This window comes from Alosa pseudoharengus, unplaced genomic scaffold, assembly GCF_046254945.1.
Source record: "Alosa pseudoharengus isolate Yale_2024_CS ecotype anadromous, Long Island Sound unplaced genomic scaffold, YU_APseudo_1.1 YU_APseudo_1.1_scf_4, whole genome shotgun sequence".
NCBI lineage: Eukaryota > Metazoa > Chordata > Actinopteri > Clupeiformes > Clupeidae > Alosa > Alosa pseudoharengus.
The window spans coordinates 37,494,985-37,516,414 of record NW_027468774.1 but is presented as its reverse complement, the minus strand read 5'-3'; the positions used below and the strand labels follow the sequence as shown (position 1 = coordinate 37,516,414).

The 21,430-nt window shown below is 41.1% G+C and overlaps 1 protein-coding gene across 4 annotated transcripts; it reads left to right on the top strand.

Annotated features, from left to right (window-relative positions):
• Positions 1-688: 688 nt before the first annotated feature.
• On the top strand, positions 689-21,351 carry atf7ip2 (activating transcription factor 7 interacting protein 2). 4 transcript variants are annotated; one of them, XM_076266163.1, is made up of 16 exons: positions 689-775; positions 1,662-1,723; positions 9,426-9,560; positions 9,817-9,909; positions 10,193-10,266; positions 13,199-13,245; positions 13,478-13,548; positions 14,048-14,093; positions 15,554-15,633; positions 15,724-15,757; positions 16,004-16,077; positions 16,314-16,368; positions 16,481-16,515; positions 16,628-16,718; positions 16,803-16,858; positions 20,520-21,351. In XM_076266163.1, the coding sequence occupies exons 1-16, from the start codon at positions 769-771 to the stop codon at positions 20,934-20,936; spliced, it is 1,377 nt and encodes a 458-aa protein (XP_076122278.1). In that variant the 5' UTR covers positions 689-768; the 3' UTR covers positions 20,937-21,351. The 4 variants fall into 4 exon arrangements, with proteins under 4 accessions (XP_076122278.1, XP_076122277.1, XP_076122280.1 ...); XM_076266162.1 differs by lacking the exon at positions 20,520-21,351 and adding an exon at positions 18,852-20,090; XM_076266165.1 differs by lacking the exon at positions 20,520-21,351 and adding an exon at positions 18,852-20,090 and having other exon boundaries at positions 766-816.
• The last annotated feature ends 79 nt before the right edge of the window (positions 21,352-21,430 follow it).

Genomic DNA, 21,430 nt, shown 5'->3' with positions numbered 1-21,430 from the left:
GTTCTACATGGGAGAGGGTCTTGTTACAAGTCAACATTAGCCTAGATATATTATGCAGCATCATATAGTAGGCTAATGTAATGTTGACTTACAAACGAAGTCTTTAAAGCAACACCAAAGAGTTTTTTGTACCTTAAAATAATGTTTCCAAAATCGTTTCAGTGGTTCATCAACTCGTAACAGGGTGAACGGCACTTTCTGCATTCGCTTCGCGGCCCTCTATCGGCTATAACCGCACTATGTAAGTTTGCCGGATCGGGTAGCGGATCTAGTTCGATGGAATGAGACATAAGAAACTACAAATTTGACTTGCATCTGATGTCGCAATACATCGTACTTTCATAATATCATGCAACATATTCTACCTTGTCTGTGGACATTGTTATTTGCAAAGCTGGTGCTGGATAAACAAATAGTGCGTGCGACAGAGGAAAAGTTCTTTGGTGTTGCTTTAATAAGACCCATTGCTCTCCTATGTAAAACTACAAAGCATCATTAGGGTACTTATTTCCATGTGCTCACGCGAAACTTTCAGGTGCTCACACAAAACCTTTTCATGCGCGCACATGAAAGTTTCGTGTGAGCACATGAAACTAAACTTTAGATTTTTTTTCTCATGTCCCCTTAGGGTTCCGTAGAGCCCGGTACGAGTAAAAACTGTCTTTTTTAGGGGTCTGACTGCCCGGCCCCGCCCTCTAAGACATCAGTCCAACTATTGTGAAGCGCACGCTGGCTGCTCGAGTCTACAGATTTCATGTTATCAGTCAAATGAGCGGTAAATTCAAACGCTTTTCAGAAAAAAAGTATTTGTTGTAGGTGGGAGACTGCTTATTAACCATGTTTGTTACAAGAAAAAAAGGTATAAGTCAGATAATACCGTGTGGCTAACAGTTAGCTCGCCATGCTAGCTAGCCCCTACATTGAGAGCAGTTTGTTGTTAGCTACCATGCTATAGCTTACTTCCGTTCGTTTACTGTTGTGAATTAGGGCTAGTGCTACAGCGTTAGATTGTCCTTATGTTTATGTGATCCGTATATTCATTATGTTTGTACATGATGCATTTAGCTCCAACTGTGGGGAGATATCAGGGATAGCAGACATCGTTATTTACCATATATCGACGACTTCATTCATTACTAACTTTTAACAACTACCAGTCTGTTGCAGATTCTGCCCAGGAGTGTGAGAAAGTAAGCTAGTCATGAAGCATTAGCGTTTGTCACCATTGTTGGAATGCGCCAGAGTTTATAGCTTTTAAACCGTGGCACTTTGCTCCCTATCTGGGTAAAACATTGTTTCACTTTTGAAAATGTTGATATATAGACAGTGACAGAGGCAGGAAGTGTCAAACTTAGGCTATGCCAACACCAAAGGCATTAGTTTGTTAACTACCCCAGAAAAAAAGTTTGAGAAACACTGCATTAATGTCAATGGCAGCCTTTGACAATCTGATTTATTATTTTCCAAAGGATAAACTAGCACTCATCCAATGTAAACAGGGTTGGAATTAAAATGAAGATTTCCCCGAATTGCTTCAGTAGAATTTGTTCATTCCATTTCACTATATCTCCAGATACCAGCTGCAGTTGTGTAAAGTGAATTGGATTGCTTGATGTTTCTATTGAATGTGCATTATTATTATTATTATTATTTTATTTCAGCCATGAAAAGAAAAAGGTCCCCTGAAAGACAACTACCCGGCCCTCAGATGCCCTCCAAGACTGTAAGTGCCACATCAGACAAATGAAATCTATTCTGCTGAAAGGGATGCATGGAAGCCACCTCGAATTTACCCTTCCCAAATTTGAGGGCAGTAGATTTGGTCTGGAGTGGCTCCTCCAGTCTGTATGCCGTTTAAGATGTGTTCAGACCAATCAAATAATTTGGGTGGGCTACATTTCTACGATGATGGAAAGACGAGCAACAGATGGAGCAGTCATCCACTTTATCTGAGCTCACTTGAGTTGATTATGTTTATGACAGTCACTGCTGCTGGAGAAGTGTCTATTATACAATATATTGACAGCTCAATGACTTTAAAAGATGAACAGACTTTTTTGGGCAGGGTAAATTTGGGTTGGCTTCCAGACTAGGTTGAACATGCAACAAAAATAATTCCGTGGATATGCATGCTATCCATGCATTTCCACAGAATTATTTTTGGAATCTGGGGGCGTATTACAGAAACTTCCTAACTCGAAAATCCTATCTTATCTGTTTGGTAACTACGGTAACAAGGGTTAGGATCGGATTTAGGAAAAAAGTCATTACAGAACGACCGATCCTAAAGTCAGTTTCTTATCTTAACTCCAGATAGGAAATGTGTATTACAGAAATATCCTAAGTTACCAAAATCCTAAATAAACTGTCCTAACTTTAGGATGACCCATCAGCTCTCCTAACTGTCACAAATAAGCGAGATGGCAGCTCTTTTGTTATATGTAGCGCAGGTACTGTCTGTATAAATCGTCTTGTAAATAAACTACCAGTGCTTTTTCAAAGTTCACAATGTCTCGTTTAGTGTTGTCACGATACCAAAATTATGACTTCGATACGATACCTGCCATAAATATCACGATGCTCGATACTAAAACGATACTACGGCGAAATCCCAAGATATCTGGAGAAGAAAGGACTCATACCTCCTCCAAGTGTATTGAGTCATTTGTGTTGAATTTGGTGCACTTTTGTAGTGTGTAGGTCAATTCTGGGTTCTAAACTTCCTACATAATTATAATTTTTTTATAGTCAGTAAAATAGTAGGCCTACTTTGTGTGATTAAGTCCTTTATTGTTTGTTATAGTTCATTTACATTGTGTTGTGGCAATAAAGTAGCTTTAAATAGCCAAACTAGGCTAGATCAAGGTCAGTGTTAAAATTACTGCATGCAAATCACTGAATGCTATGCAGAGGGGCCTAATCTTTAGGCCATCTGATGTACAGTATAGGCTACCCTAGGCCTTCCCGTGTTCATGGGATTTCTTTGACAGTTGCAAAGGGGAAAATGTGAGGATAGTCTTCTTTGTGCCCAGTGTACAAGTACGACGTTCCAACCACTCAGGTCTTCATCAGATAGGCCTACACCATTACCTGTTGCAATATATCTGTGTGCATTCCTACATTACGTCTATTTCTTTGATAACATGATTTGCTACCACGTACTGTAACAATAAGCCGCTATTATTATTAGGACTCAACACGCTTTGGTGGTGTTATGCTGTGGGCTTTTTTAGCGCATTTCGGGTAGCCTATCCTACATCTGGGCAATAATTATTGAACAAATTGCAGTCTACATGCCATGACAAATATTACCAGTAGTAGGCTGCTACTGACCGAACATGAAATAGATCGTTTACAAGTTATGGTAATGTTATTCTGGCGTGAACATTGCGCTTTTATCACGTTAGCACCCTATGATTACAGCTCGTTATGTCTCGTCAAAATGATTACAGCTCTGTCTCGTCAAAATTCATTGATGAAGGAAGGTTCGCTTTATCCCAGAGAACCATACTCGTTTCACTTAGGCTAGACTAAAACATAAGAGAAGAACTTGGCACTAACCATGTAGTCGTGTTTTCTATAGCATATTCGTTAACCTGTCGTTCTTTGAACTCTTTTTAAAAATGTTGGGATATATCTGCAAGGTGTTTAGCCAAGTTCCATGCGTAGCCTACTGCTTTTAAATGACTTTGTGTACCTGATGGCTTGCCTTCACGCGATGTATCCGAAATAGTTGCAGATTTCAATGCACCTTTTGTTTTATCCTCAAGGCCTAGAACTGTCGGCAAAGAACTATGTTGACGTTGGCTGCGCACTCACTCAAAGCTGCCTGCTTGACACGCCCACTTGCCTAGATGCGTGCAAGGAGCAGTGGGAGCAGCAGTTGACACAGACACAGAACGTTATTATTTTAATAAAGTATCGATTCTAAAAACGTCTGAAATCGTATCGTTTTTTGCGTGAAGGCATCGCGATACCTTTTTAGTATCGATACACCGTGCAACACTAGTCTCGTTTTAAATGTCAAGGCCCTCGGAAGTCTAACAATGAAGTATGGAGCTACTTTGAGACTCGTAAATGGTGTAAAACAGTGATTTATTTGCATGGCTAGGCGGATAACTAGCGCCCGATTTCTGAGTGCAGGGGACAAGCCGAGATGAGCTAGACATACGTTCACACTCGGTATCATGTTTCAACACACTTTAGGTCAATATCACACCGGAATTCTCCTTTAACAGAGGTGGCAAAAGCCATTGGTGGATTAGCGCGACGTTACATCAAGTTTCCAACGGGTAATGAACTCCACATTGAATTATTATTATGATAGCTGCTAGTTGTGAAGTGAGGTGATCCAACAACAAGTTTCATCTGTTGCTAAGTAACAGACATAAAAGCTGAACGTCGATGCTAGATTGCCTACTTAGGATATCTTAACTTGAGATAAGATAGGATTCCTAAATTGTGATAGGATATGTTTCTGTAATACCAAATTGAGAAAAATCCTATCTTACACTTCTCCTATCTTAACTTAGGACTTAAGATAGGAAGTTTCTGTAATACGGCCCCTGATCCCTTATCATACCTGTTCATTCGTACTCGTCGCTCAACTTATCGTGACTAAATTCAAGATGGCGGCGAACGGTAAACTTCCTGAAGGTACTGTCTGTATAAATCATCTTGTAAATAAACTACCAGTGCTTTTTCAAAGTTGTCAATGTCTCGTTTTAAATGTCAGGGCCCTCGGAAGTCTACCAATGAAGTGGGGAGCTACTTTGAGCCTCGTAAATGGTGTAAAACAGTGATTTATTTGCATGGCTAGCCCGATGCCCGAGGCACCCCCATTGAAAACCTGTTGCTAGCATCGGCTAACTAGCGCCAGATTTCGGAGTGCAGGGGACCAGCCGAGATGAGCTATGAGACAAAAGTTCACACTCGGTATTATGTTTCAACACACTTTAGGTCAATATCACACCAAACTTCTCCTTTAAGTAAACTATTAAACATTATGTATTAACAATCTAAGCATAAGTATCTGCATTTCCATTAGGCTATAGTATACCATAGTCAGAGTCTGGACTAGCCTACTACGCTTAGCTTAAGTCCCCCCATCTTAGCTCTGCCTAATAATGAATCGCACTGAAAGCAAGCAGGCACGCAGCTATGCTGCTCGCGTTTACACTTGCGTACATGCCAGGGTTTAAAACATTACTGGCAAAGTCTAAGTAGCCTGTTTAACATCCAAAAACAGTCATTGTACTTATCAAGAGTTAATAAACAGTATAGACTAGCTCTGAATGCTCTGGAGGTGAATTACAGGGAGCCGTTTGAGACGGGAGACCAAAAATAAATAGGCGGTCAATAGTGAAACGACATGTCGACTAAAAAAATGGACTAAGTCGACTAATCGCGACAGCACTAATTCTGATTGAACAGCCATGTATACAGTCAATTGGATTGCCTGCTGTATCTTCTCAAGGAAAAGAAGGCAACAACGGCTTCCAATCAAAGAATCTAAAGCTCTTGAGAGCACCTGATCGGAATAGAACGTACCCTATGTAAACAGACGGCACAACATTTTCAATCTGTATGACAAAAAAACTGTCCATGTAAAAGTGGCTATTATCAAGTGGCGACGCTACCTTTGCCATTGGCCCTTAACCCTTAGAACCCGATTGACGCAAAGTGCGTCAAAAAACAAACCCTTTCTTCTCTGTTACATTGCTCCGGAACTGTTCATCGCAGCGAGATGACTCGCGCTTGTCTGTACGATCAAGTATGAAAATTTAAAAAAATCATGAAATTAAATCAAATTGCATCATATTTACAGCCTATACTTCTCTGCGTTCACCTGCACACACGTTTTCCACCCTGAACATGGGCAAAATGCCCCATTGACATCAATATGTTTTTTATAGATTCACCACACTGCCACCTGTGGTTGTATAGAGTAACCTGTGGTATTTAAAAAAATCTTTGTATATTCCCACAAGGTGTTTGGGTGCTCTGAAAATGAGAACCAAAATGATTTTTTAGACTTGTAAAGTCTGCTGTTCAGACCCTGAAGGAATTTATTTTCTGTTCATTGTTTTTTTGTGAGAGTGTTTCTACTTATCTCAGTAAGGAAAATAAATCAAGAGCCTATGTTGAGTACAAATATGTCTTCTGAAGGCTTAAACAGAGCCCAGCCAAAAACTCCAATAAAATTTCTATCAACTTTGAGGGACAGCTATGGCCATGCAGGATTATCCAGACCAAACGTGACTATTTTGCTACATACTATTCCTATTTATGTACCAGCATGCAAAATGTGAGCCTCCTACATGGTTTAGTTATTGCGCTGTGGGCTTGTGAACTTTGACAAAAAAAAGAGGCCGAACAAAATCGACACCCCCCTCCCCCTGTAAAACTGGCTGTATCTTGGAAAGTATTGATCTTACATAAGAGTAATTTTACAGTGTGTCTTCTGGGTAACATAGGTACACCTGGTAATTTTTTCTGAATTTTTTGAGACCTAAGTGCGTGGGCCCTGGTTGAATTGACGTGGAATGACCCCTGCACATATGTCAATCACATGCACACAGCAATCGGCATAGGCTGCTAGATAGGGCTGGGACAACGCGTCGACGTAATCGATGACGTCGACACAAAAAATACGTCGACGCAAAATATGCGCGTCGATTCATCAAGCATAACGTGTGCTGCTAAATATTTGTAATTTTACACCTTCAGTGTTTCCCATACGTTGACTAATCTGTGGCTGGGCGCCACGAAATCAAAACCGCCCACAACACATTGATGTTCTATGTTGTACTATTTAAATAGATAAGATAAGATAAAATAATTTCATTGAGCTGCACTTTTTACTCACGCAGCCTTTCCTCGCCCCGCCCGCTCTCTCTCGTAACGAGCCCGCTGCTCCTCCTCTGCATGTGCATTTAACAAAATATTCACGATTGTTGAAAGATTGTTGTTGCTACATAGAAGCACTGCATAGAACACAGCGGGCTAAAATGCTATTAAATCCGCTTAGCATCGTGACCATGCTGCGCAAATTTGTTCAAAACTGCTGCATTAAAGTTAAAGTAAACTCTGCTAATGTCTTTGTGAAAAAGGAGTCCTCTCTTTTTTCCCCCACGACAAACTTTTGCAAAACTGACTTGTGTCACACTTGCATGGACTGCAGTCAAAAACTCATCTGCACTTTATTCCAGGTTTATGGCTGTGTATGGGTTTATGTCGTATGTATGTGTCTGTATTAAGGTGTTGATTTTAACTGTGATAAGGTTAATGGTACAGACCACCACCCCCCACATTCCCTATAATGGTTTAGCCCAGACCTAATTGGGTAATTGCCTAGCCTATTTAAAGGCAGGCTTATTTCACATGGGAGAGAGATACAATAGACTGGAAACACAGGAGAACCAGGCAGACATGCGGAAGAGCTTGAGGTCCAGAAATCAGGGAAGTCATAGAGTTTGTTTGTTTGTTTGTTTGTTTGTTTAATATTAAGTTAACCTGGCTTGTTGTGAGGCAAGGTTGGAGTGTGAGGTCCAGAGTTATGCAAGGTCGCCTTGTTTGGACAGGGAGCCTAAAAAAGAGTAGGTTCCAGGTGCCTAGTTAATGGCACGGTACGTGTTTGTTTGTCGACTGAAGAACCCTGTATTTCATGTTTTGGACCCATATTATGCTCCTGGATCTGCCTGTTGGTTTATGGACTAAATAAATTATATTTTTGTATGGAACTGCTGTCTCCTGCCTTCCCTCGACACCACCTAATCCAGTGGCGCACCTCCCTAAACGTGGGGTGGTCGCCTCGGTCCCTCACAGTCTTATTACAACATAGTTAGGCAGCCGTGGCCCACTGGTTAGCACTCTGGACTTGTAACCGCAGGGTTGCCGGTTCGAGCCCCGACCAGTGGGCTGCGGCTGAAGTGCCCTTGAGCAAGGCACCTAACCCCTCACTGCTCCCCGAGCGCCGCCGTTGTAGCAGGCAGCTCACTGCGCCGGGATTAGTGTGTGCTTCACCTCACTGTGTGTTCACTGTGTGCTGTTTGTGTTTCACTAATTCACCGATTGGGTTAAATGCAGAGACCAAATTTCCCTCACGGGATCAAAAAAGTATATACTTAATATACTTATACTTAGTACATTGAGGAGACTAAACTAAGTTAAGTTATGCAATCAAGCAGTATCTCAAAGCTAACGTTAGAATACTGTTTGGATGTCAAGTTTAGCATGCTTACTTACAGCTGCTTGTATTTCGTTACTCATGCAGGGCTCATTTTATTGACTCTGAATGTTTGCAAAATCCCGATGTAAATGGAAAAGTGTTTTCCAAGACTCCCAAGGAGAAGTACGAACCGTTATTTGAACTAACTATGTCATGAATTGCATCCACACATCCGCAGCCTTTTAACTGTGTTAATGTTAATTGCAAGGATTCCCTCACGAACTCTTAAAGTGACAGGCACTCAATTAGACCTATACACTACTGAACTTTATTGAATGCTACCTCTGACTAAGAATGCATTACTTTGCACTTGTATAGTCTTTTATTTTGGAATCTTAAGATCAATAAACAATGTTAAAGAATTCATGTTTTTTCATTCAGATATGTAAATCAACATGTATAAGTTGCTGTTAGTCAATTAATGGGGAGATAATCGATAATCAAATCGAATCGGACTGAAAAAATGAATCGTTAGATTAATCGATGCATCGAAAAAATAATCGCTAGATTAATCGTTTAAAAAATAATCGTTTATCCCAGCCCTACTGCTAGACATAAAGGAAACCTATGGTGCGTTTATATGCATGGGGGAAAAATGTTCCAACCAATCAGATTTTGTTGTTGAGTGGTGTGGTGTATCTTGGGCAGTTCAGTGTTGCTAGTTTAGCACGCTAGTAAACCATAGGCAGAGAATGGGATTCCCGCTAGCATGCTAGCTAGCTTTGTATGCTAAGCTAAGCAAAAATACGAACATACAAATCTTATTGCTTATTACGAAACAAAATGTTAATGTTTGTATATGAAACAGTTTGTATGAATTACCCAAAATTCCAAGTTAATTCCCGTAAATTCCCATTAATTCCCATAATTTCCTTTAATTCCATGATAGTTTCCAATTTGGAATATTTCTAAAATTCCCCAGCTTAACTTCCCATGGTAAGTTTCCGGAAATTTTCCGCCCCTTTGCAACCCTAGTAGTAAGTACACTTGCAGCTGGTGATATTATTTATCAAATAGCATTTCAAATGACACTTTATGAGAGTATAAAAATGGTTCAGAGACCTTGATGTGTGATATCTGATTTAATTGGCCAGGCCTAGGTTTACACAGCTCACTAGAATGTATCTGACTGATGTCGTAGTCTGTGTCTGTTTCATCTACATCTAAAATTGTCTCTTTATCCCCCACCCCCCAGATTGAAGAAATGGTGAATAGCAAGGTCCGTGTTGTCATAGAAGAACTGGAGAGTACAAGAAAAGAACAACAACAAAAAATGAAAGACTTAGACGTTGACGAAAAAAACTTCGAGGAGAAGCTGAAGAAACTCAAAGTATGTAAAGTGGTGTTTTGGGGATCATAACAGAATAGCACAGCGCTTGATGCTGCTGACACTGGTAGATTGTTGGTCTTATGTTTAGTACAGTTAGCAATTTAGTACTTTTATCAGGCATAATTTGCCGTGTGTGCATGTAGATCATGCCATCTCCTTTTGTTTTTGTTCTTCTATTCTACATGTTGACTAGATTTAGAGGTTGTGAAACTGACATTTAATTAACCTGATTACTTTTTGTTGTTCTCACGTGTAGGCTCACATACAAAAGGTGAAGAGAAGAGGGGATGCTGCCATGGCTTATTTAAGACAGCGCCATACCCCAGGCAAGACAATCTGTCTTGATCAGGTAAAGCTACGGCCAGTTGTCATTTTTTCGCCATTGTTAGAGCACGTAAAGCCACAAAGCTACTCTTAGAAGTTAATGTCCAATTTGTCTTTTGGTTTCTGGTCAAAGTTTCTGTCAAATTTTAAATGTTTCTTGTATGTAAGTTTATACTGCCCTTTTACAATGTAATTTACCCTAGTCGTAGTTCAGTATAAATCCACCATCTTTGGAGTAATTGGCTACCATTCTGTATTTGTCTAAAGACGCATTTTTGGGCTGTTTGTTTGGTTTTGCCTGTCTTCAGAGATCCGGCCTGCGATCCCTCTCGACCACCCCTCCTGCTGACAGCTGTGCCCCAGGGGCTGTCACCAGTTCCAGGTACCTCACTGTCTTATGTGTCTCTCTCTTTGAGGGTTTGTGATTGAAGCCCACCATGGACGTCTCTTGAGATTTGCCTTTCACAAACCGTAGACAGGCCCTAGACAAGGACAGGGACAGTGATGCAGGCAGCCTTGAGCAGAGTGAAATGGTGCTTTAGCTCTCTGTCAGTCATGTCTCTGTATGCTGATATATATCGGGAAGGCTTGCCAAATGTCTAAAACATGCCTTGAAACAAAGCAAATGCCTTGTTTTTTCCACACGCCAGATATACAGATAAGCAAGAGGCATTTGTCGTGGTAGGTCATCAAATCGGCCAGTTGATGAGTAGAAAATTTAGCTCATGACTTAAAGAAAAATTCACCAATAACACTTATGCTAAAGCAAAAAGGAGTTTTCAAGCAGGCAGAATTCAATGCAAAAATGGATTTTATTGATGCTAGCAGCAATACCAACAGCAATAAACCGTGAGTGTATCTCAAGAAGGCACTCCCGAACAATGGTCTAACTCCCATATTTATACCCCTCCAAAATGCTGACACAACACTACCCTGAACCCACAGGTGGCGTTATGAAAGGATTGTTGTTCGGTCTTATCTTCACAAGTCAGCAATATTGCTGTCAAGGGTACGAACTTTTCACCTTAAGTTTATAGAAAGTTCAGGGATGTACAGAGTGATCACAGGTCCTACATCGTGCATGGGTTAAATATCGTTCGCTCTCCTGCACTCTCCTACTGGTTGTTTTGAGAAGACCTCGCCCCTGTTTATGCCTTATCTTGCAGCTGCAAGGCTGTCTATGGTTTTTTCAAACGGCCCTTGCTAAGGCAGCATGAGAGACAGTGCGACAAAAAGAGACATCAGGATTCAGAGTGCACATTCTGGTAGGATGGCTTCGTTATTTGTAATAGTTAAACTTGTTATTTAAAAAGTTATAAAAGGTTATTATATAAGAATGATGTCAGGGTATTACTTGATATTCATTGAGGTTATATGTCGTTGCAAACGGAAGTTCGAAAGGAGGAATGTGACGAAACTTTGCCACGCATCCACTTCCTATTAACCAGATAACTTAGTCAAGGCTCACCTGCCGGTACCACTGCAGCGTTCGCGCAGAGCTGCCGTGTTCCCGAGAAGCTCGTGAGGACCCTGACTAGTGACCTAGATAAAGCACTTCCACATTTATTCTATCTGGCAAATTTTGGATAGTGAACGCTTGAAATAAATACATATTTTACTGTTTAAAACTCTTTCTCATCATGATGTTTACAGACCTTAATTTATACCACAAATGCTGTTGCTCAATGGTGTTTTAAGTCCCCACCGTGGACTTCAAGGCAGGGCTGCGACCGTGGACTTCAAGGCACCTAACTCTAACCTTAACCCTAACCCTTGCCTAACCCTAGTGCCTTCTATGCAGCTCTGCCTGGAAGACTACGTCGGGGCTTAAAACACCATAAAACAATTCTGTTCTTTCCTATCTTTAGGAAAGCACCAATTTTGTTCATTCAGAGCGGTTTAACAGGACAGGTTCCACTCAGAACAGGCCCCATGGTCGACCAAAGAAGTTGAGTGCACATGCTAGGCGTCATATCCAGAAGTTGTCTTTGGAAAATAGACGTATGAGTGCTGCCAGCATTGCTGCTGAGGTTGAAGGGATTGGGGGGGTCAGCCTGTCAGCGCTCAGACCATATGCAGCAGCAGTGTTCAGGGTGCTCAAGTCCTTGAGTAAGTTCATGACTAAAGTGGAGGGTGTCAGGAGCAGTCTATGGTCAGATCAGAGATAAGATAGCTTAGCCCGCTGCAGTGCCTTCCTGTCTGCAGCAGAGCAGCTGCCGTACCACATGTTAATGCAGGAGGAGAGGATGCTCTCCACTTCGCACTTGTAGAAGGAGGTGCACGGCTGGTAGGACACAGACCAGCCTGCTTCAACTTTCTCAAGAAGTAGAGGCTCTGATAGCTTTACAAGGCATGTTGTGTTGTAGCTCCATTCCAGATAATTTTAGCTGTGCACCCCCAGATATTTGAACCTTCAACCTCTGCACTGTCAATGTGTGTGTGGGGGGGGGGGGGGGTAGGCTAAGCCTAAAGTCTACAACCATCTCCTGGGCGGTTCAAATTTCTAAGCACTTCAAGCTGAGGTCAACACTTTCAGTGTAGTGCAATTTGAAATGTATGATCGTTCCTGCATGGATAGCTAAATAAGGAGCTAAATAAGTTCCACATGTTCAATATTTACAACCATGTCATCAAATTGTTCAACATATTTAAGCATCCCATAATAAGCTGAAATGTGTGGGAAGAAGTATTGTCATTGGTGAAGTCCAAGCTGAAAAGCTGAAAACAAAATAGTGCATAATCTTCATCTTATTTAAAAAAAACTGCAGAATTATGCCAAAGATGTTCAAGGTCCATCATCCATGATTCTTTTTCTCTTGTCGGGCAACAGTAAAAATGAAATCGTTTTTCTGCTCAGTCCATTCAGTCAAAACTCAGAAGGCACATCAGTATGATGTGCGTGTGAAATGGAGCCATCTAGTGATTACCCGTGAGAGAACATGTTTTAAGAAGCTCATGTCATGCATTCATTTGGTTCTGAAATCTGAGAAAAGCATGTCCCGTGGCTGCCTTCTGTAATTACTAAAAACAAAAACTGTAATGGCATAGTTCGGAATATTGTGAAATTAACCATGTGCTTTGGTGTAGCTAGATTGTATTAGCTGCCTTTACTAAACCCCCTGTAGTATTATGTGATTAACTCTTAAATTGGTCCCGGTGTGACAGGAATGTTGGAAAAATCTGGGTTCATTGAATTCAACATAGGATTTTAGAACCTTCAAATGTTGCGGAACGGAATAGACCTTAACTGTGAGGCAGAGTTTATCATGTAACTGATGCATCTTCCAGTAACTACTCAATTTTGTCTTACACAGGAACTCCGACAGTGGAGATGGCTCCAGTGATGGATGGCTGATGGCTGGTATGAGCATCACAGAGAAAGAGTTGTGTCTGCAGTACTATGTATTTGTTTGTATATTTAAAATGCAAATTACAGTCATTCAAAAAGTATTTTCACCACTTAAAATGAATTCTACTGGGCCCAAAATGCATTTTTGACCAAAATTCTCCAGGCGACATTTTGTTCTACGGATGGTACAGTAAGGGGTATTTGTTGAATAAAATAGTAATAACCCTCCTCTGTCCCACTGTAGAAAACGACAACGAAGAAGCTGGAAGTGGCCAATCCAGAAGGAAGGCCGTGGAAGGCTTTTGGCAGGGTTGGGTAAGACTGTCAGAAGTGACTTTCCTGTAGACTAGGGGATAGAACTGAATGATGACGGGTCAAAGGTGAAATGTTTGCAAGCATGCACGCACAGGGGTGGCTCATGTTGCTGTGTGACGTAGGAGGCAACATTTCGAAGCATGCGGCCAGGAACACCAAGTCATTGGGTTTCAGTGCATAACAGTATTGTAAATGGTTTTGGATGGAAATGCTTGCTACATGACTATGGATGTGTACATGTCAATGAATGATGTTATACAGTGCATTCATAAATTAATTTTGATACTTCTATCAGTGTGATATTCCAGTATTACAGTGCAAAAAAAGTTGTTAGAATTGGTATTGACTACGTGATGATGAAAGAACAAAATAAATAATTGTAGCATAACATAAGGCTGCAGCATAACAAAATGTGCAGAAAGTGAATACTTTGGGAATACTTTCTAAGTGCAGTGTAATAGTAATAATAATTTTGTTTTCTGTGTGTGTTCCTCCCTAGCGGGGCAGAATGCAATTAGTGGACCTGACCGCTGAGGACATCCCAGGTATGTTCATGTGACCCTTTATGTAAGGGCTAAATTGGAGCCACCCAGGCCAATTGTCTTCATTTCTGAGAAATGTTCTAAGACATTGTTATGATATGAGATATGACTGGAGGATGCTGATCCTGGGACCACAAGCAAAACCTAGCTGTGGACTGATACCCCTCACAAGGGTGGAAGTTAAGTTTTTTTTTTTTTTAATTATACATCTACCAGCCACTGGCAGATTTTTTTGGTGAAAATTACCAGCCACTCAAATACTTTGTGTCTGAAATCTACCAGCCAACTTCATATTTTACCAGCATTTGGCTGAAGTCTGGTGCTAATTTCCATCCCTGGACTGATGTCCCCAAACAATTCAGTTTGGCCGTTATGGCCTTGACTTCTAAGGGATTGGTTTTCAAAGTTGGATCAGCTTATTGCAAATTTACTGCAACATTGTTTGACCTAAGAACGGCTTTCTATTTAAAACAATATTCATATCATCTGCTTAATTTCATTGCTGCAAGTTTGCATGGTTTGGCAGTAATTACGTTTTCCTTCTAATTAACTAAACCTCTTACCATTGCATCTTAATGAGCAGGGCAGCAAATCTTAAAGTGGCAGTTACTGTATATCTGAGGATTTGTAGACCATTCTTGCAGCAAACACTGAACTGGTGAAATAGATTGGCAGCAACTGTGTATTGTGAGGAAAGGCAAAGTAAGCCTGTAAATGGCACTTTCCTCACTCTTTGTCAAGAGTGTTATAGCTAACACCAGCCAGACTTGGTCAACAGAGTTGAACCGGTGCCTTCAGTATGCTGTACTCAACCTTACTAATTTGGATGCTGTCTGTCTGGATGTCTGTCTCTGTTTCCTGATTGGTGTATAAAAGCGGTAGAAATTTCAGATGCAGATTATGCAATCAAGGCTAGTTGTGGTGGTCTTTTTTTCTCAGACCATCTATTTTGTGATGGTCATCAGAATCTGAATCCTAGTGTATCTGAATACAGCAGCAGAGCAAATCCCAAACCGTATTGCTTGTTGCTCATGGAGATTCAGTAAACCTGTATGTTGAAATGACTGTGGCCTGAATGTTAAGAAACTGTTTTGTCTTTTTCATTGGGGTGTACAATACTGTTAAGGTTTATACCAGACACTTGTTTACACCAAGAAACCTTAGCTTCTCAGTGCAGTCATGTTAAATCAGCACAGTCCTATTTTTATATTGAATCATTTTGCAAGAAGCTTTCTTTCAATAATATTCCTGGAAACCATGGAAACAGATTCAAAATAGATTCACAACTATTTACATTTCAGACATGTTTTGGGCATATCAATGAGTAAAATAGAGTAGCAGCATCAGACAGAAAATTGCCCTCATATTGGCTTTGGTCAGTTATTTTAGAAATATGTATGTTTTGCTTGTTGCTAGAATAAAAGATTTTCCTAAATGTCTCTCTGTTTTGTTTGAGCTCACAGTAGACTTACCTGAACAAAGCTGCTCTGAGAGAAGCAATACATCATCTCATGTTACCACAAGCCTTCCAAAGGAAGTAAAGGTAGTCATTTGCAGACTAAATTCACATAAGCTATTTCAAACAGTTCCTATGCCGTAGGCTCTCCTCATTATTTGGATTTTTGGTTTTCAGGTTAAGGTGGAAGAAGATCGGAGTTTCTCTAATGGTAATGACCAAATCTAGACTATTTAGCATTTTTTATATTAGTATTCAATATACTAGAGTATTCTATGTTAGTGCATGGTTTGCTTTCAGAGTAATTTAACTGTATTATGCCACCTAAGGTTAGTTCAGTAAAGCAGTTCTCCATTGGAAAAAAAAAATCATATGGATGTTTTTGTATGAAACACTCACCTTAAAGATTCTGGTATTGCATTTCACTTTGATTCATTCACCATCTGACTCTCCTCAGGCCCACCTCAGAGCATGTCTACACCCCAACCTGCTCCAGAACCTTGCCCATCACCTCCGTTGCGCTTAGTAAAGGTAGTCCATTGCACACAGTTGGCACAAAAGACCTACATAATGCAAAATTACCTAGGTTAAATTGGTAGTTACTGATCTCTAAAAGAGTACCGGATCAAGTATCAAAGGTTTCAAAAAGGAAATGTTCCTTTGAGATCTGAAGTTAACTGAAAAAAGCCAGTAACCTCATTTCGTAGTACACCCTTTTGTTGAAATGGGTAGATCCAGAAATATTTTACCTCTTTTTACATTTCCAGGCTGAACCAGAATCACCCAAGCCTGTGAGCATAAAGACTGAAGAGACACCATATGGTAATAACCAGAGCTTTATTGTTTATTGTCCATTCAGTCAGTCAGATTGATTGCTGGCTGTTTTGCCAGAGGAATTTTAATTCACTCGTACTATGTTTTGTTTTTTCCAAAGCCGTTTCAGAATCGGCGGCACAACAACAAGCAATGGTAACACTTTCCCTTGATAAACATGTAGTCATGTCTGAGAGCTATGTTCTTTAGTCTTGTTGAATCTGTTTGCGGTGCTGATGTTTACTGATGTCTGTTATTTCACCTGTAGAATACTTCCCAAGTAACCTCCACCATCCCAATTCCACCATCCAGTCTACCAGCACAGAACAACACAACTGATAGCAAGGCAAATATAAAAGGTAAGACGCCTCTCTCGCTCTCGCCCTTTTGTGTCTGATGTTGCCTGAGTCACCACTGAATCGCTATCTTTCTGCTGCTAACAGGAGGCGATGATCCAAAGTTCAAGAAAATCCTTGTTCGCGATGCCAATGTACATGGGGTAAGGTGTTAAGTTTTTTTCCTATAGCGACCCAATCTCAATATGTTCTCCCCTGTCCTTACGTACTGATGACAGACATCACATAGAGCAATTCTTAGTTACCATCGAGGTGCAGTCCTGTGACGGAAGTGAAAAATACAGTGGAAGCCCTGTATCCGCCGACTCGGTATCCACTGTTTCCGTTATCCACGGCTCATCACGACCAAAAATATTGTTTATATAATTATGAAAATGAACGGTTTATGTTTTAAATTTGCCTTCACTCCGCGCCATTGCGCTTAACCTTTAACTTAACATTGCAGTTACGCCCAGAAGTACTTGGACCTTGACACAATTTTTGTAATTTTGCCTTTGTACACCAGTAGAATGGATCTTTATAAGTGGCCAGATCAACAATGTTGTACATTCTTAGCAACAAGGAATGCACTATTGAGCTGAACAACACCAAAAGGTGTGGGGGGCCACGGAAAGCAACTAAAGAATGATCACTGAATTCTCTCCTTGGTGAATAAAAAAGCTCCCATCATCTCATATCAACATATGCCTGCATGAATACAAAGTTTACAACAAGCGGCAAAATATCATCCAAGAACTGGAGGCCAGCAGACTTTTCCAGAAAATATAAAAAAACAGATTAAACCAGGATGAACTCATATCAGAACGATGGGGGGGGGGGGTGGATAAAAGAAACTGACATCAGCTCAGCTGAGTAGGGATGCACGATGCAAACAGAGTACGAGTTCCAGTTTTTACATTTGTGCACTTGTCGAGTGCTGATACTGATATGCCACAAAAATGCGATGAGTTGGAAGAACATGTTTTGCTTTCTATTCTGCTCTGGTTGTCACAAGCCTAAAAATAGATAATAATGAGTATTAAATAAAATATATAGTAGCGGGCTATTTCAAACCAAAAAGTAATAGAACTTTCTGTGTAAAGTAGGCCTCTATACTGCCACTGTCTCAATTAATCAAATTATCAATGAGACTATTTTGCACTGCCTCCAAACTGTCTCTCCCTAGACACTAAAATCAGATAGAACAACAAAAACTGACAATACACCCTTATCTGACAGTAGACAGGGGTTCTTCTGTACTCCTAAAGGCAGTGCTGCCACTAAATTACTACAGGTGATTTAAATAGGAATTAAGGCTATCAAAGGCCTTAACTCCAGACTACCTCAAAATCCCTTTCGGAATCAAGGTTTGAAGTAGTCCTTGGGATATACTAATCTGACATGTAAACTGGGTCATAGAGAAGACTTAATAGAGTTTAACTGAAACCTCCAATGAGGACTCTATTTGTCTTAAGTAGGTGTGGATTATTTGAATTAGGAATAGGAAAATTGATAAAGCGCATGTATGTACATTACAAGCATTGGTCATTGATGTGGAGAGCTACAGTGGTATGCATACGTTTACACCCTCATGCTGAAGTTGGCTAAAAAGAGGAATAAAAAAATAATAATCTTTGGAAATTTATCTTAATGCCTTTAAGAATAAAGTTCTTGGGTATGGTGAAGGTTATGTGGCGATGTGGGGCTATTTTAATTCCAAAGGCCAAGGGAATTACACCAGGATGCATAGTATCTTGGATCCACAAAATAACTGGCATCTAAAAATAAAAATATCCCTGCCTCTATGGGAATTTAACATAGGGGGGTGTATACGTATACCCCCTGTTTTTTAAGGAAGAACATTTATTTATTTACGATACATTATTCATTCACAAAGAAAATTGGTGTCCTTAAAGGTTGAAATTTTCCTCTTTTTTTAAATTAAGACATTAAGATAAATTTCAAAAAGATTATTTTTTTTATTCCTCTTTGTTTCAACTTTAGCATGGAGGTGTAAACGCACACCACTGTACATGTGAAACCAGTTAGTTTTGCCGTGGTTACAAGCTGCTCTCGTAGTGTCCTTCTATTCATTCATAAAACTGCAACCAAGCGTCAAGTCTTGACATGTACACTCCCCCCCCCACCCTCACCCAGGATGACTGGAAGAAACAGTTGCACCCTCTGCCGGACAGATCCTTCCCCACCACACTCCCGCTTGCCGCCGCCTCGAAGAACGTCCCGCAGGCGCTATCGGTCAAAGTGTGGCGCAGCGGGAGCGACCCGAATAGTCTCTTCCTCCGCTGGCAGGTGGCGGAGGAGGACCCGCACGCACCCCCCATGGACAGCTACTTCATCTACGTGGCCCAACAGAACCTCGACGGCGTCTTCTCCCGCTGGTCCATGGCCGGAAGCGTCCCCGCCTCGCCCCTCCCCATGAACTGCCACCTCTCAGAATTCCCCAGCTACCGCTGCCTCTGCTTCGCCGTGGTTGGCAGGGACAAGTTCGGCCGATTCGGACCCTATAGCGAAGTAGTGGGCATCTATGCCAAATCAGTGAAGCCAGTCGTAAGACAATAGGCAGTAGGACTGGGATCAACGGGGTGTGTTGCCAGCAGACCTTCCCATTCTTGCACATTTAAGACATACCGTCTGTGCAGTCATTGTTGCATGGTCTGTGCCCTACCTGAACCAGACATTATATCCTCTTATTCTGTGTATTTCGATTTTTGCATGCTCTTAGACACAGAACTACTTGTCTGTATGTTCGAGTTGTTTGTTTGAACTAACATCACTTTCCTACACTGCAGTGGAAGGGATTTTTGTTTCAATTTTTTAAGTTCAATAAATGTGCTGACCTTGTGAGGGGGTCATTTTTAATGTTCAGGTTTTACGCCTGCGTAAAGTTAGATGCAGCAGGTCTTGAGTGGATGTGTTTCCCGAGGAAGGCAAACAGTGTTGCGCAGCTTTTTTGTAACAATCATCATTACCTCTGCCCATGTCCATTTCTTAATTGTGTGGTTTGTTGGTTGGTTGGTTTGTTTGTAGAAGATTACACAAAAACTACTGGGCGTTTTTAAATCTGACTTGGGAGAGAACTATAAAATGGACCAAGAGGTTTAGTACGATCCTGTTAACAAACAAAAACAAGCACAGGTGAAAGGTGGAGGATCTGTGCACTGTTGAGTGCCATTCTCTTTTTATTTGTTTGTTTATTTATCCTAGGAGATGTTTGTTTATTTACCCTAGGAGATGTTTATTTACCCTAGGATATGTTGTCTTTAAAGCATGGAGACATCTGGCTTAACATTTTAAGCTCTTCTTTTTCTGTGTATGTTGAACATTTGTGCAAAAATAACGCTGAGAACATCAATAAATTACACACAGTATGCTGTGCATCCACGTGTTTTACTGCTTGTTGGAAGTCTCTAGTGCCACCAAATCACTGAGATGATTCTGACAGGAAGTAAGGCTGCCCGAAGGCCTGTACTACCTCAGAATCCTCTTGGAAAGACAGTCCTGGTGGTATCAAATCCAAAGAGAAGAAGAATTGTGAGCTTAAAATGTTCTGAGGATAGTTTTAAACCCCATCAAATTAGATATGGATTGTTTGAATTAAACCAAGAGAACAGCGAGATAGCTTTCACCATTCATGTGGCGAATTATGTGCGACACAAAATATATATGTCTTGGTGCTACTATAGCCGGTCATTTCGTTTTATTCATAAAAGTACAGGCTGTTGCACACCTTAGTTGATATGTGATACAACCGAATGTCAGGTTTTGTAATCTGCCTCCACCTTGCTCCCCCCCCCCCCCTTCCAGGATGACTGGAAGCAAAAGTTGCACCCTCTGCCAGACACGCCCTTCCCTTCCGTGCTTCCAGCCGCCGCCGCCACCAAGAACGTCCCCCAAAAGCTCATGCTCAAGGTGGTGCGCATGACCGACACGTCGGTCCCCAGCATCTGCCTGATTTGGGCGGTCCAGGAGGAGGACCCGCACGCGCCTCCCATGGACAGCTACTACATCTACGTGGCCCAGGAGAACCAGGTCGGCGACTTCTCCCGCTGGTCCCAGATCGGCCACGTGTCCGCCACGCCGCTCCCCATGGCCTGCCGCCTAACCGACTACGCCAGCATCCGCCGCCTCTGCTTCGTAATGGTGGGCAAGGACAAGTTTGGCCGCTATGGACCCTTCAGCGAAGTGGAATGCATCTACGCTAAATCCGCAAAGCCATCCTGAAAGGCCATAGGATCGGGACAAAAAGTAACGTGCATCTAGTAGGCTTAAGTCATCATATAATGTAGTTAATATTATAGAATACCATTCAGTTGTGTACTGTTTTTTTGTTTTATGCCTCCTTGAATATGAAGTGGATATCCAGGTCAGTTTTTTTCAACTACTTCCTATGGAGAAAATCTTCATTGCAAGACGTTTGTTTGTTTGTTTTGTTTGTTTAGTTTTTCTTCTCTCTTAGGATTTGAGATCAATTTTTGAGATTATGTCTGTACATGCAAACTGTTACTAAAAACTCAGCTAACTGCTAATATATGCACTAGTCTGTGTGAAGTAACTGTACGTAACAAACATTACATTCCTATAGCATGGTGAAAGAGATTTAATTGTTTTGAAGTTAAATAAATGTTATATGAAAGAACATCTGGAGTTAATGTCATGTCCATAGACCATACATAGATGGAGTAGGTGGTGTAGATGTATGTATTTCTTTAGGGAGA